At 50.5% G+C, this 15108-nt stretch overlaps 5 protein-coding genes across 5 annotated transcripts; 1 reads left to right on the plus strand and 4 right to left on the minus strand.

Moving 5' to 3' along the window:
* Positions 1-2324: 2324 nt before the first annotated feature.
* CC1G_05643 (hypothetical protein) lies at positions 2325-4863 on the minus strand (the record flags this gene model as incomplete). The annotated part of the gene is made up of 6 exons (XM_001838110.2): positions 2325-3672; positions 3729-3935; positions 3993-4151; positions 4209-4268; positions 4328-4516; positions 4826-4863. 6 exons carry the CDS (start codon positions 4861-4863, stop codon positions 2325-2327), a joined length of 2001 nt encoding a protein of 666 aa, XP_001838162.2.
* A 724-nt stretch (positions 4864-5587) lies between these two features.
* On the minus strand, positions 5588-7048 carry CC1G_05644 (hypothetical protein; the record flags this gene model as incomplete). Its single annotated transcript, XM_001838111.2, has 6 exons — positions 5588-5689; positions 5743-5834; positions 5978-5998; positions 6126-6148; positions 6378-6411; positions 6910-7048. The coding sequence occupies 6 exons, from the start codon at positions 7046-7048 to the stop codon at positions 5588-5590; spliced, it is 411 nt and encodes a 136-aa protein (XP_001838163.2).
* Positions 7049-7376: 328 nt separating this feature from the next.
* Positions 7377-11133, minus strand: CC1G_05645 (hypothetical protein; the record flags this gene model as incomplete). The annotated part of the gene is made up of 22 exons (XM_001838112.2): positions 7377-7617; positions 7673-7756; positions 7829-7962; positions 8022-8127; positions 8206-8369; positions 9253-9275; positions 9339-9352; positions 9424-9490; positions 9552-9559; positions 9621-9780; positions 9834-9856; positions 9919-10052; positions 10111-10121; positions 10187-10216; positions 10281-10363; positions 10419-10459; positions 10566-10591; positions 10651-10664; positions 10738-10803; positions 10867-10883; positions 10937-10989; positions 11058-11133. The coding sequence occupies 22 exons, from the start codon at positions 11131-11133 to the stop codon at positions 7377-7379; spliced, it is 1575 nt and encodes a 524-aa protein (XP_001838164.2).
* Positions 11134-11633: 500 nt separating this feature from the next.
* CC1G_05646 (hypothetical protein) lies at positions 11634-12068 on the minus strand (the record flags this gene model as incomplete). Its single annotated transcript, XM_001838113.2, has 2 exons — positions 11634-11647; positions 11906-12068. The coding sequence occupies 2 exons, from the start codon at positions 12066-12068 to the stop codon at positions 11634-11636; spliced, it is 177 nt and encodes a 58-aa protein (XP_001838165.2).
* Positions 12069-13121: 1053 nt separating this feature from the next.
* Positions 13122-14587, plus strand: CC1G_05647 (hypothetical protein). The gene is made up of 5 exons (XM_001838114.2): positions 13122-13232; positions 13337-13361; positions 13507-13592; positions 13717-13812; positions 13958-14587. Exons 1-5 carry the CDS (start codon positions 13222-13224, stop codon positions 14106-14108), a joined length of 369 nt encoding a protein of 122 aa, XP_001838166.1. The 5' UTR covers positions 13122-13221; the 3' UTR covers positions 14109-14587.
* The last annotated feature ends 521 nt before the right edge of the window (positions 14588-15108 follow it).

Raw genomic sequence — 15108 nt, forward strand, 5'->3', positions numbered from 1 at the left:
CGTCACAGTCATGAACGACGCTTTGGACTCTTTCCGCTTTGATACCAAGGACAAAATGATCGAAGCTGAAACGGGGCCTAAACTCCGACAATCAGCAACAACCTACGTAGTAAGATTTACTGTGCGTCCCATACCTCTGAGGCTTCTGCAGATTGTTTGCCTGGATAGACATGTTGAGTCGCCTCAGCGATGTCTTCATACCTATCCTGTGGCATCACAGCGAAGCATTCTCGAGGTAGACCTTGAGAGAATCGAATTACACTCTCCGCAAAGGGGGGAGAGGTGCGGTCACAACAGTTCCGTTTAACGTACCCAAGTCGATAATTCCGCCAGGACCTTTGGTCTCGATCCGCCTCCAGGCGTACTCAGCATTCCAGTACAGCGACCTCGTGCCAACAACCTATAGACTCTGCGATAACGTGGTGGAGATGGATCGCTAGTGGCTGCTAGCAATATCCAGGCCCGTAGTGACACTACATTTGTTACGTGAGAAATGAATCAAATCTCGAGAGTGACGACTCACCAATCCCGCGGCGCTGGACCTCTTTTGGTGGTTTATGAACCTGAATGAGCGATACTCGGACCCTTCACGGTCATACATACCCTCCCATTTCAAATGCTTGGACTTCTTGAAGTACTCATGGAGCCTGGAGCCTGTTGGCCTGGCCTGTTTTAGCCACCAGGAAAGTAGCTAACTGCTCTCGAACCTAAGGCCAAACCGTCAACCGATGGGGCCAGGAGATCTGGTGCGTTGATGTGCAGAAATACTAACGTGTTGCGTACCACTTTGTCCAGTTCAAGCCAGAACTAACCAAGCATACCTTTTGCAGGGAATTTGGACGAACAGTCATGATGACATGCAAGTTCTCTGAGTCAAAGAGTAACATTCATCAACCTGGCCAGCGTCGATCCAATCAAGGTAACGAAGTATCATAGAGATCTCTCCGGGTTCGACCCGACCAAGTCATGAGCATACACGCGCGAAGACTCACGCCCGCGGCCCATCAGCCATAACCTGACCGGCCACGAGGAGAGAAAACCAGAACAGACAGATTGGGAAATTCGTGGATAGGTATCAGTTTACATTCCAATACGCCATGAACAAGATTACGCACCAGACATCACACTGGTCTCGGTAGTCCAACCTCCCGTATCTCCATCTTTCCATCCAAGAGCACAAGACCAGCGCGCCGTTAAAGGACCAAGAAAGCGATTCCTTGGGCCTCACAGCTGCGCTTACTGAACGGCTGTTCGTCCAGGAGAGTTGTTCTCAAGTAAGGATGTTTCCTATAAGCAGAAATCGGAAGCTTTCGGCCAGAATTTGCGTGTGCAATGAGCGTTTTCGGTGGTGCTTGTGCCGTAGGCAGACCTGGTACGATCTTGTGTATCGCAGAATCAAGCGGTTTCGTGTTAAGCTGGCAGTCCTAGCCGATGATTTTGTTGTCGAAGGGCCGAAGGAAAATCGTTTTTGGGAAGCATTGAAGCAGCGAAGGCAAAAAAAAGCAGCTTATCGCAGAAAGCAGCAGTGACAAAGCAGCAAACGAAAGAAATCAGTTCAATGCCACGCGCAGGCATCGACGACCGCGTGACTGGCTGATGGTATTTTCAACTTTGAATGCCCCAAACTAGCATCTTCGCCGACTCGGATTCCAGACATGAGAAACTAGGTGAAGGAAGCAAAGTGAGAAAAGTTGTAGAAAGCCATTCGTGGCGTATTGGAGGTATCCATCAGAGCGTCTCACTTTCGGCAGTGCTGATTTCCAAAACGAATACTATGTGTAAACAGATATGAGCAAAGGGCTGTAGCCGGATGCGATCAAGGTTGAACTCGGACCTATGTTGGACAGCGATGCATCGTCATTTCGCGATTGCGAACAAAAGATGGATGAACATATCATTCATCGAAATCATTGCTTTATGTTCGTTTTCAAACCCGGAATAATCACGGTGAGCATGGTCACTCCGAAATTAGTCAACGGGTAGGTCGTCCGATTCAGAGTCCTTTCTTTATTCGTAGGTTGCAGGGACATAGATGTGTTTTAAGCAGGATGTAATATTATGCGATAATACTAGAGATGCGATGTGGACACGAGTCTATACTTGGAGATAAGGTGGAGAGAGAGATATAAGGCTACAGACAGATAAAACACGTAGGTACAGCAGGAAAGCAAACGATATGGAACGGATGATGAGAAAAACAAATATACAAGACTACTGGGATACATTAGATGAGGTTAAATGCAGAAGTATGTAAGCAACGCCAACAACTCTAATCAGACACGATACTCAAATGGCAACCACTGAATGACGTCAACACAATGTTTTTAATCCCTCTTACGCTTCTTCGAAGTCATCTGCGTGGCCAAACTCTTTTCAGGCTCTTTACCCTCACCATCATTCTTCTCAACACTGCTCTCACCGACCTCACCGTCACTCTGAGTCTCACCAGACTTGCCCTCACCATCACCACTTGCAGCATTCGGCGACTCGGAGGAGGAGACAGATCCAAGTCCATCATTGGGATTCTCATCGCGCGTCTCTTTACAGTCCTCTGAATCGGAACTGGCTGGAGCGTCAGAACAAGCACTCCCAGCGGGAGGATTGCCATTGGAATCAAAGAGATCTTCTTGAAGCAGAGCCGGAAGAACAGCCCTTGCGAGCGCTTCGGCACGTTGATACCTCTCGGTTCGATCCACGTTGCTTGATAGGTCATCGGCGACAGGGACCTCCTGGTGAGGATTGTCATTGGAATCCAACAGAAGATACGGAAGAAAGGTCATCAAGAATTCTTTGGCCTGTTGATACCTCTCGGATCGATCCACGTCATCGACGACAGGAGCCTCCTGGTTTGGGGAAGTGGAAGCCAGAGAATCATTATTCGTCTCGGGCTTGTGTTCAGACACGGAAGTTGCCTCGTGAGGCACAGCATGTTCAAGAGGTGGGGATTCGCCTCCCGGAGGCTCACTGGATGTCGCGGCAGTATTTTCGTCCAACAAGGAGGCGACGACGTTTGGTTGATCCTGCTGTGTCTCACCAGGCAGCTCCGGTTCCTTCTGAGGAGGGGTCGAGGCGGAAGGCAGCGGCGCCGAGGGCTCAGTAGTTGGAACAGCTACTGGTGTTGGCGCTGAGACAGTACCCGGTTGCCCGTCCGTCTTTTGGGGGGCATCCGAGTGTGACATCCACGGAAGCATATGCTGCTTAACGATATGCCCCGTCCTGACCCTCAAAGCCATAGTCTTCACCTGCGGCGTGGAGTTACAGACCAGGCGCCTCCCAGATTTGTCCCTCTTCGTTGGGTGAGCGATAAGACAGCGGACGTTGGTCTGATCTGACGGCTTCTGACCAGGAGGAATGTCCAAGGGTTGGCCGTCCCTCGTCAGATACTGAATCGTGTCCTGATGCGCCTCGCGGATGTGTGGCCACATATCTCCAGGGTTAGATGTGGCGAAGCGACATTTAGGCTGGTTTGGGTCCGCCGCGTTCCACGTACACGGGACTTCCGTTCCCTGGAAGCTTCCCCGCTCTTTCATAGCTTGGGGGACATTCTTCCCCCTCTTCTTCACCTCCTGTTTCGAGTCCTCAAAGTGACGGAAAATGTCGCCTTGTCCGTCTTCGACGACCACTGGGGCGTTGGTGCTCCTCTTCCGCTTGGAGGCAGGCGCACTGCAATCCCTACGACATGTTCTCAGTACCGAATCGAAACAAGGGGAGCGTATTAATGCACACACCCGTCTTCTTGGGGCAGCCACGCAGGGTTCTTTGAGCTCCCCTGTACCACAGTACCGTGGTCGACCATTCTACCGCTCGAGTAAGAGACCGCAGAGGCCTGCCGTGACGCACTAGCGTTCCACTGTGTCCCCGGAGTTTGGAGTGGTTGGCCAGCGCCGTGGAATCGGCGTACGGAAGTGTCGCTATTATACATCGGTGTCAATGCCCTGGCATTGCAAACATCAATATAAATCCTCCCCCGGAAAGTTAAACCAAACACTTACGATTGGGCTGATCCAGCAGCCGTGGGGATAGACGAGGACTCTAGACGTGTGTCTGAGTCTCTGAAGGCCGAAACCAGCCCCCTATATCGCTTTTGCAAGCGAAGGAAATCGCTGCTCGGCAGCGGCGGAGTGGCGCAAGCCAAACTCCCTGGCTGGCTCCTTTGAAAGTCATTAGTATTTTCAAGGAACGAGAATGTCAGTATCTGGGCTACTTACAGGTGCGCGTAACCAGAGAACGGCGGTTGCCGTGGCCCGAGATTGTAAGGCAAAAGTGGTCTAGGAGTAGGCATCGGCATCAGCGATGGCCCGAAAATCAAAGCGGAAGGGTGACTGACGGTAGTGCCGAGCCAGCGGCCAAAGTCGAAGACGGAGTAACGTGTTGTTGTGCGGCAACACTGAAAACGGGTGGGCGGGGCAGGAAGTGGGGGTGAGTGCCCGGGAGCACTTGGGCTGCCCTCGAGAACTGAGGTCCTTCAGGAATTTGTGGCCCTGCTGAAAACATCGGACCAGGGACCACCGGGGAGCTGTTGACTTTGGTCAGGCTGGAGTTCAAACGGAGAGTAAGAGAGACAACAGCGGAGATGAGTCGCGCGTTAAAAAAAACGACGCGTCTCTGTGGCACGAGCGAATGAAGGTAAACGAACGAAAACCCACCTCATATTTTGGAGGTTGAACCCATTCTGAGTGTTGGGAAAGCTGGTGAGAAGTGGGGGATAGCAGAAGTATGAGCGACAGAGGGGTGAGGAGGGAAGTGGAAGGGAAGAAGCACGGAAAATCGATCAAAGTCAGCAACGGGTTCGCCGATTACACAAAATCTAGGAAATCGAACGCACCCGTTGCCGCCATTGAACAAGTCATTGTTGTAAGCCATTTTGATCAACCAGGATCGGATAGGGTGCAGGATAGAGCGAGAAGGATATGCGAGGATGGAGTGAAAGAGATGAAAGAGCGTGAAGAACTTTAACACGCGGCGCGCGAGGTTTAAAGGGCGAAGTCACGAAATTCCCACCCAGATTTTTGATCGCTCCCCCTTCCCGTATTCGGCGTGTTTGGACCACCGCTGTAGGCAGACAATGTCAACAGATTATTCACGTCGTCAAAGCCCATAATTTCACTCACCTAGGAAAGGTCGCCGAGGCCACCCCGTCCGCACACCAACATCCGCGAAGACAATGGTCCCCAAATTCCAATCTCTAAATTCGTCGACCGTATCAACATGCCCATCGCTTCGCGTCCATCATACGTCGCTGGTGGGTGTGATAGATAAAGTCGCCGTGTATACGCGTTCCTCTCATCGCAGCCACGTACGATAAGCGTCGGGAATCCTGCAACACTGCATTGGCAAGCGAGAGGAGAAAAGCGCAAAGGAATCAAAAAAGTCAGGAATTAATAACGCCCGAAGAAGAATGCTCTAGAGTGAGTCCGCACCTTTGAGGCTTCGAAGAATTGTCGCTGGAGATGCGACGAGATATAGAGTAGCCTCCCGCATCTACTATCTCCTGTGGCATCGCAATTAATGCAAGGCAAATCCAGCGTCTTCGCCGCCAATTTTGGACAAATAAATTTCATTTCATTCCAAGGGTAGAACGGAATGGCTACGAGTGCACCAATGTACCCAAGTCGATAACTCGACCTGGAGGTCCTTTGGTCTCGATCCAAGCATGCTCGTCCAATGCAGCACAGCCACCGGGGTCGATCTGGGGTTGCGTTAGGTGAGCAACGAAGGGTCTCGACTTGAAGAACAACTCACCCATCTCCGCCTTTTATCACGGTTCACGAACTGGAGCGTCCAACTTGAGCATACCATCCGGCCTCGACCTCGGGTAAGCAAGAAGCCAGCTCCTATCGTCGATACTCGGTTGAATTCAGAAAGCTCCCAGCAAGGGAAACACCTACCGTCAGCCTGATCAAAGTTCGCTCATCATGATCACCAATATATGTCCGTACCTTCTTTCTCAACTCAATCCAAAGCTCACTGAACGTACCTTTCATGAATTGCAGGGAATCTGGAAGAACGGTCACATCTCCAAGTCAACGAGTATCATTCAGAGCCTGGCCAGCGTCGATCCAATCAAAGTAACGAGGTATCGTAGATATCGCTCCGGGATCGACCCGACCAAGCCAAGAACATACACATCGCATTCGTCGGGCACTGCCTGAGCGGCGACGAGAAGAAACCTTAGCAGACGCAAGACTGTTCACTGGGAGAGAAAAGGTGGGTATCAGTCAATTTTTCAGCCAGGCGGGAACACATTTACGCACAGTAGCTATATCTCGTCATCCAAAAAAAGTAAGACCTTTGGGCGGTTGAATGGCCAGGAAGCCCATTCCAAGAGCGATGAACATATCGGCTGTCGGGTAAAACTGGTTGGCACGCCGCCGCACGCGGTGCCCTCCGCATCGACAACCGCGTCACTGGCTGGTGCGAATTTTCCACGTTGATGCGAGTACTGTCAAGGAGAATTGCGCTCAAGTGAACACTTCGGCGAACAGAGATCTAAGAAGAACATCCAGCCAGGATTTGCGTGTACAATAGCCGTTGTTGCTGTTCTCAAGTCCCATGCCTGGTCGGTCTATCTCTTCCGTTCTGTCGTGGTTCGAGGGTCCATAGTGGCGAAGAACAGCGGTTTCGGAGAAGTTTTGAAGCAGAGATATGGCAAAAAAGCAGTTCATCGGGGAAAACAACGATGAATGAAAGAAATCAACTCAAAATCCAAATTGCCACGCTCACACAGCCGCGTGACTGGCTGATGGCTTCGACCTTGGATTGCCCGAATTAGCATCTTCGCCGACTCGGATTTGGCACTCTAGTGTCGCCCCGAAGGCCTAAGGCGTAACTGGGTTAACAGGAGGCCGTCTTTCTGCCACGAGCCCTGCCAACAGACGCTATGTCGCCCTCTGAGTGAAATGTACATACTTAGAAGAGGTAAGAAAGCAGGTGAGTGCTTGAGACACTCATGCGAGCTTCCAACGACGGCCTCAGCAGCAGCACAGTCCATTCGGATAACCAACCCAGCTCTCCCTTCCCTTCGTTCACCTTCGCCTTCCACCGTCATATCGCGGACGATGACAAGTTTACAAATGGGCCTTGGCTGCCCGGCCTCCTAAGACTGATTATGTAACACGAAAGTTCCTCAGCGACAAGGATCACAGTGCTTCTGAGAACTACGCAGGCCGCTCATCTCAGGGCCCACTCAAACTGCACGTTACTAAAAAGGTCCATTGGAGTGTTGAGTACAGACTTGTGGTATATTACAGCATGTGGGTAGGTGAGTAGTACAGAAATCCTTGGTGTGACGAAAGCGAAGTAGATGCAAGAGATAGCAGGGAACGTGGGTGCCCGAGTACCAGGCGCCGGTGGTCATTACCATAGCTAAACGAGGGCTACTGGGGAGTAGTCGAAGAGCCGTCGTTCTCCTTCCCAGCCGTACGAAGGCGCTTGCTGGGAATGGTGGTATCCGACGGGACCTTTGCATCACCATCTTCGAACACAGCTTTGCGCTTTCCCTCTCTGGCCTCGGAGAGAGTATTCGTGTCAGTAGCCACTTTGATTTCCACCCGGAAGTCAATTTCGTCTTTTTTAGCGTCGTCTGACGTGCCGTCGGTGACAACCCTGGCGGAATTTCTGCAAGTGGCTACAGTCAAGACACCGCAATTGGGAGCAGGCAAAGTGAACTTACATGACGCGGTACTGGACCTTGGAATCGCCGTCACTGGAGACGTCGTGATTCTCAGGTGGATCTGAGTCGGATACAGAGATGGTCCTATTGTAGAAAGACATTCGTGGCATACGTTAGACACTGGATGTATGCACCGGAGAGGGACAGGGAACTCACGCGTGCTTGTTCTCACATCCGTCATTGAGAGGTCTCTCTGTTTGGAAAACGCTGATTTCAGCGGGCTCCCCATCAGAGGGGAGCAGATGATTTATCTTATCCTCCTTCCGCGCCTGAAAAGAGGCGTCATCAAGCTATAAACTCATTGGGTCAGTGTTTCTGATAGTAACTGTGGCAGACCAATGCCACTTACCAAGCATCCCTGCGTCTTGGAGGCCTCGATCTGCGAGGTACCAGTATCACTATATTCATCTTCACTGCTATATTCGTCCTCGTCCGAGGTAAAATCCTCAGCGATTCTGTTTTGGAGAAGCGAAAAGATAGCAGAAACGAGATGTGAGCGAAGTGGGAATTGGACGCGATGAATTCGAACTTACTGTTGAACCGCGATCATTGTCATCTCATAATTGCGAACGAGAAGTGCTCGACGAAGATCATCGTCGCAATAGTATAGATAATCGCTCATTGACATGATGTTCGGAACAGATGGTGGAGGTTGATGTTCAACCCCGGAACGGCGAGCGTGAACGCTGAAGTTGTTCTAGGACAAGGTTCCCACGGTCCCCATGCAAAAACACTGCGTAAACCACAGCCTCCCTCAGAACACACTTCAATGCTGAATCGTGAAAACCATCACAGAGAGAATAGTGAAGTGTACCGAGAAGAATGGAATGTGCGTAATCGCGTCGGGTTGATGTCCCTGAAGCGGTAAAGGTTTTCTATCCGAGTCACTGTAGAAGTCCGCAAGTTCCAAAGTCCAGAAGAGAAAATAGAGCTTCGAGAGACATCTCGCGTACTTACTTAAAGCCCAGGTGCTCCAGGAAGGAGGTTTCTCCAGGCCAAGTTCGAGTTACTATCCACGCCAGGGAGTCGGACCTGTATAACTCGGTAAAAAGCGAAGACTGGTTGTGATGAGATAGTGATAGTGAGAGGCCGTTGGAGAATTAGTTCCAGTTAAAGAGCAGATGGACGAGGTGTTCGAAACCATTAGGCTGCAGAAGTAAGCTGTCCTGCAGAAGCTCGTAATTCGCGATTGGTCCAATATGGTACATTTATCCCTAAAGTTGGGTTTCAATCCGACCCAAGCGGACCGGTGGCAGCCACCACGCACTTTTGAATGTTTAAACTGAAGGTAGGGGAGCATCGAAAATGATAAGTCAAAGAGAACATGCTCTGCATAAATTAACAATACCTAACGAGCCCGCACGGTACATACTATAGTAGCATATCCAGTATTCGATATCTCCACCGCCTAGGATCGATACGAAGAGACCGTGACTGCAGTATTGTCACTGTAATATGCGCCCCTAGAAGATCCACTGTGCATCTCAATATCCTCCCCAGGTTTGGGAAAGTGTATGAAAGACCGAGACTTCCCGACTGTATGTAGCATCGTAGGCTTTCCCTCTCCTCCGAAAGCGTACAAGTTGAGGATCAATCTCGAACACTGCGAGTAGAGGAACAAATGAGATCAGTAAACGATTGAACGGTGTAAGAGGGACTGCCGTACCGTGCATGAGAAGACTACGTGATTCCATCTGGAGTGGACTTGGTTAGCGAATGGGAAAGGTATAAGAGGGGAGATGAGGACTAACGGTTGCATAAGAGGGAAGTAGTATCCGCCTCGATAGATAACCGTCGCCATTTGGACGACCATAGCCACTAACAGTGCCGTCAGAACTTATATCCTTTCCTACTTATGGGACTTGGGCCAAGGACATACCCAGGATTCTGCGAAAGGCGTCAGCACTCCAGTTAACCTGCAACTTGAAGCTCAAAGGGTACCACTCACATGAAGAAATGCAACGACCCATCGCGTACGACGATCGTCATCAGAGAGGGATAGTTATTCTTATCAGCAAGAAGTTTCCACAGGCTCTCCTTTTTACCGTCTGGCGTAGTGAGAGCGACTGATCTCCGGAATTGGGCCAGGGTGAAGACGAAGAACAGGACTGCAAGGAGGAGAGGTCAATACTCATAGAATGGGCAATGAAACTCGACTCACATGCAACCACAGTCCACGTTACCCTAAAGAAAGGGGAAAGCGTTAAATTTATAGAACAAGTATGGGAGCGGAATGTCAGACGTACCATGCCATGAGGGTGATATTGAGAAAGTTTGACCCGGCAGCGTTGGTGTGACACCCCGTCATAAACGGAAAAGGTGGATTGAATGCTCCTTTGTGGAGGTAGTCTAGGATTCTCCACGTTGCGTAGAATTCGAGCTGAATTGACGAGCGTTAGACCTCGTGAGGAGGTATAGTCACAGAACGAGAAACGTACAGCAAATTCGACTGAAAAGCATCGACCATCCATCCTGTTAGCTTCACGACAACTTCCTTGTCTGGATTAAACTTACTGCATGCCAATATCGTAAAGAACCACATGACTGTCAATTCCCAGATTGAGCGATCAACGATGTGGTCTCGCCCTCCAAGTCGAGATTCACGTACTTATCATACTGCGATTGTATAGCGCCGTAACACGCAGGATCGAGATGACATTGCCCACTGTGGAGTAGACGATGTATCCGCCACTAACAGACAAATGCGTCAGTAGTTGTATGGGAGAGGAGTGAAGACTAGACGTACTAATATGCAAAGGCTGAGTATTTCCGGCAGCTGGAATCCCACTATATGAGCGCGGTGGATCTTGAGTAGTAGTGGCAGATGACTTACAACTACAATCAACGGAGTAAGCGACGTGCGCAAATGCAGGGAAAAGAACGTGACGCTTACCTCGACCTTCCGTGGCTTAGTCCCCACTGGAACGAGCATCACGTCAACATCGACAACGGGCGCTTGTTCAACTCGGGATGCATACCTATGATGAACACTCTGTAAAGACGCAGCGGGTCAGCGTCAGCTATCGAATCAAGCACCAAGCCACACAAATGAATGCTATGCCCACATGAGATAAAACACCGCCCAGTACCGCGCTATCATATAGGCGATCCGGCCCAGCTTCCATTTCCCACTGGTCAAAACGCAGGCGACGATCAGCAGGGAGCTCGGGGCGGGGTAAAACAAAGATCCTCACGTCCAAAGATATTTGACCTAGTCCGAGTAAGCGACGATCCCAAGGAGATAGGCGGGAAGACTTCACTTACCTCGATCTCGAGGGTTCGGCAAATATCACAGATGACGAAGGTTAGGGCAGCGACTGTATGTTTAGATCGGCGTTATCTCGTAGGCGGTGATAAGAGAATGAGGTTCCGGTATTTATCCCACCTTTCGAATAGTGTGCGATTTGAGTTGTGTTCAGATAGTTGAGGAGTAGCTGCCATTTTTCTTCGAGGGAGGCCATGGTTAGGAGAGGTACAGCGAGGGCTCGGTGGGGGGAAAGGTCCAACTGAACCCTCTACCAGCCTTCCCCATATATATCCAGCGCTCATCGCTCATGTTTCGACCAGACGTCTACCATCACTCCTGTGATCAGCTTCAACATGTCGTAGAAGGTTTAGTCTATTGTGAATCCCCCCCGGTCGGAGAGGGGAGGAGCGCCACCATCGAGCTACATCGCCTCGCATACGCTCGTAAATATTAATAGAAAGTCAAGTACGTGTTGTGATTAGAAAAGGCTATTTAGATCAGAGTCTTAATGAAATCGGTTAGATCTATCAAGAAGGCATCTACAAGGAGGCTTTTCAAAGTGCAAATGGGATGTGCTAATCGCCTTCGGAATGAAGTGTCAACTTCGATCCTCCGTCTGAGACGGAGCGTTTGATGACAATTGTTGTTGCAGTGCAGGAACCCCTAGAAAGAGGCTACATAAGTAGCAGAGTGTGGGGTGGATAATCGTGATGATCAAGGTGCCTCACCTACAGCACATCTACGCGGCTGTCAGTCTGTATCGGTCTGCATCTAATCTAATCTAGTCTAATCTAATCGTTTCTCCCTTGCCTTTCAGGGGGTTTGTGGACCTGACTGGCAAGCCTAAGCAATGTAACGCCCTGTGTTTCCGGCCACTAGAGTCCTCTCCAGGACCTTTAAATGAGTAAAGAGGCACAGTGCTTCAGGTGGCTCTTCGGACATTCCAATGATCAGAAGGTGCCCCTGAACGTTTCGCCTATGAATACCCCTGTAGAAGCCAGGTATATCTACTTTATCATCGCCTCCCTCAGAACCGTATGCTGCCTCACAGTGATAGTAACTGCCACTGCCACTGGTCGAACTGAGACCCTTAATTGGCATACGGTATGACTTCGGTACCGGATGATCATCGATCATCATCGACATCATGGCCCTGGGCGCGGAATTTCTCGAAGGCCTCGCTTCGGCTTGAGGAAACAACTTCAAGGTTCGTAGGACTGAGGGAACTCGATAGTTTTTTGGGACCTCATCCGGTCTGCCACGAATACAAGATAAGTTTCCTGGGATGGTCAACCCGATCAGGCTATGTAGTATCTTGGTCCTGGGACGAAGGTGACTTTGGACGGGCGAGAAGAGGAGATGTACGCCTCTCCTCTTACATTCAAGTTAACTTACATCGATGTCAAAGTCTGAAAATGAGTAGCGCTCGGTTCTCGAGCTTTTCTTATAAGTAAGTACTGCCCCCACAATTCAAACACCCATTCCAGGTTCCAGCGTTTCCATACCACCCCGAGGTGGAGCTGGTTTGATTCTTTCCGAGTATAAAACAGCGCTGAAGCATGGGGTCTAAGTACACTTGAGCACTGGTTAGAGAGCTCGGCTCCACCTGTGTGTAAAATACACGGGGCGCTCGCGGAGGGATCAGATGTGAATCACTGAATGGAAGGACTGTGTTGAATGGCAGTGATGCCCATGCCTCTTGTAATCTCTTGACGCACCTCTACTTCCTCACCCAGTCTCTCTCACAGTGCACACTCGGCGACACCCTCCAACGGCGTCCAACGGCCGTCACCAGGGCGTAGACGCGCTCAAGGGCGCAAAAGCGCGCCAAGCCCCTGATGCTGATGCCCGCGCGCCCTGATGCCAATGGCTGTGCTGATTCCACCACAGCCACAGCACTGCCATACCCCTCTGACGTCGGCCGGAGGATTTATTTATTCAAGGCGCGTGCACACGCCCCTTCAATCAAACCAGGACCTTCACCGAGTTCAACTTGAACGTTTGAACTTCGACACACCCCCGCTCTCCGTTTTCCGTTCCCCGTTTCATCCTTACCCTTTTCTTTGCATTCCAGTTGCATTTTTTGCGGCTGCGTTTTGGGTTTTGCGTTCCGCTTAAACTGTTTGTGTGAAACGGTTTGGGATTTTTTGGGGTGGTGGGTAACGATTTAAGGACCTGGGTTACACTTGTTACAGTTTTCTTCATCCTCACTCTTGTCTTTTTGTCGTCTCTTCGACTTCGACTCGTTCTCAACACAACAAGAACCTCGGTTGTAAATCATCAATCAGGAACATCATTCAAGATGGCCGGATTGTAAGTACCCAATCCTAGTGTCCATATCTTCCTGAGCCCGCGAGCTTCGAGCTTCGAGTTTGCCTCACTCAGTTGAATGATTTGCTCACTCCTTCTTATGATAGACTCGACGTTTTCTCCTTTGTCCTTGTGGGTACCCGCCTCTATACCTATCTCTGCAATTTCGACCTCGTCGTTTGGGGTTTCGGTGTTTAAACGAGCGCTCGGAATGGTGGTGGAATGCATGCTAACCACATCTTCGAACCCTACGCGCCTCTCTTTCGCGATTTTGTAGACTGTTGGAGTGATCGGCACTGTGGTGTACGGTATCCTCTATGTTGTCAAGGCTGTTAACCAGGGTGTGGAGAGTACGAAAGCGAGGTGCGTTCTTCTTTATTTTTGGGTGTTGGTGAGGGCTGACTGTTTGTCTGTTTATGCGCGGTGTTGTGTTCGTTGCTCGCCTATTCGTGTGTTTGCTCGTGGGGTCGTTGGGATGGAACGATAGCTTGAAAGAACGAGGATTGGACGTATCATCGAGCGGTGTCTCGCTCAAGACCTCGAAACACTTTGATCGTCAGGACTACTTGGATGCTACGCAACGGTGCGTCTCGCTCGTTATTCCTTGAGTGCGCTTGTAGCTGACGAAGTTTATGCGTATTGTTGCTCCCACCAACCACCAACCACCAACCACGAACCACGAACCACTAACCACTAACCACTAACCGCCGACCGCCAACTGCCAACAGAGGGATCGTCAACCTGGTTGAAGCATCCTCCGTACGACGGGCAGACGGGACGATCTCAACACCCGCTTCTATCCTCCGCTCCGATTCGAGCGCGAGCGCTGAAGAGAGGAGGAGACGCAAGCTTTGGGGCAAGAAGAAGGTTGATTCATAGATTCAAGGATGCGCTGGACGAGAGAACGATATGGCTCCATCCACTCAATTGCAACGACAGCATTCCCTCCGACGAACCGAGTCGCATTCCCTTCACCATGTTCTTGTCCGATATGAGGCCAGTCCTCTTGCATCCTGTTCCATTACACCACCCTCTCCGATGTCAACTGGGATATATCCGCCACGTCTGCTGTCGAGAGCCCCAAGAGCCAAGAAATCAATACATAACCGACCAGCCTGCCACGTTCCCTCGGGTTTCCCTCCGCACAGCTATATGTCAATGGCACTTTCCTTGAAGGGGGATCGTTGACGTTGGCTGTGAGCTGCTTCCTCTTCCGCGCGTGACTCTTCCTCTTCCATTTCTTTTCCCTTCCCAGCCATTCTCTCGTCCCCTCTCGCACAGACTCGTCTCGTTTCGGACACCCCAAAAGTCTTATTTATGTATCGTATCGTATCGTAGTACTCATTGAACCGCAACGGACCGTCCTTGTTGTATAGTTACTTATCGTTATCGAGTTTCTCTTTTCTTTGCTCTGTCCAAAACCCTGATGTCGAGGCATCGCTATGAAGTCCAGTTGGAATGCATTTCACGGTAGAAAGTGGGTCTTGGCTGATTCGTTAGTGCTTAGCGCCCAACGGCAAGGACAGGGAATTGACACACGGTTGACACATGGTGGGTTGTGGAGAGACGAAGAATCGCGGGTCCTCTGAGACTAGTATGACTCCTTGGCATTTTGTGCCATCCTACGTTCATACTCACTAAATTAACCCAAGGTTGGAGGGAGGCCATGGATCTTGAGAAAGTGCTGGAACAGATTGCGATAGCGTGGAATGAAAGTCAAGGCGATAGTTGGCAGATCCATTCCCATACTTCTCCACATCCCATTCAATTCTTACACTGAGATTGCCGATGCAAGTCCCTAGATAAGATTCGGATTCCACATCGACGTGCGGCGCCCTCGCTCGCGTGAGCCTCGCGTGGCTTGCAGAGCCATACATAG

This window comes from Coprinopsis cinerea, assembly GCF_000182895.1.
Source record: "Coprinopsis cinerea okayama7#130 chromosome 13 map unlocalized cont3.13, whole genome shotgun sequence".
NCBI lineage: Eukaryota > Fungi > Basidiomycota > Agaricomycetes > Agaricales > Psathyrellaceae > Coprinopsis > Coprinopsis cinerea.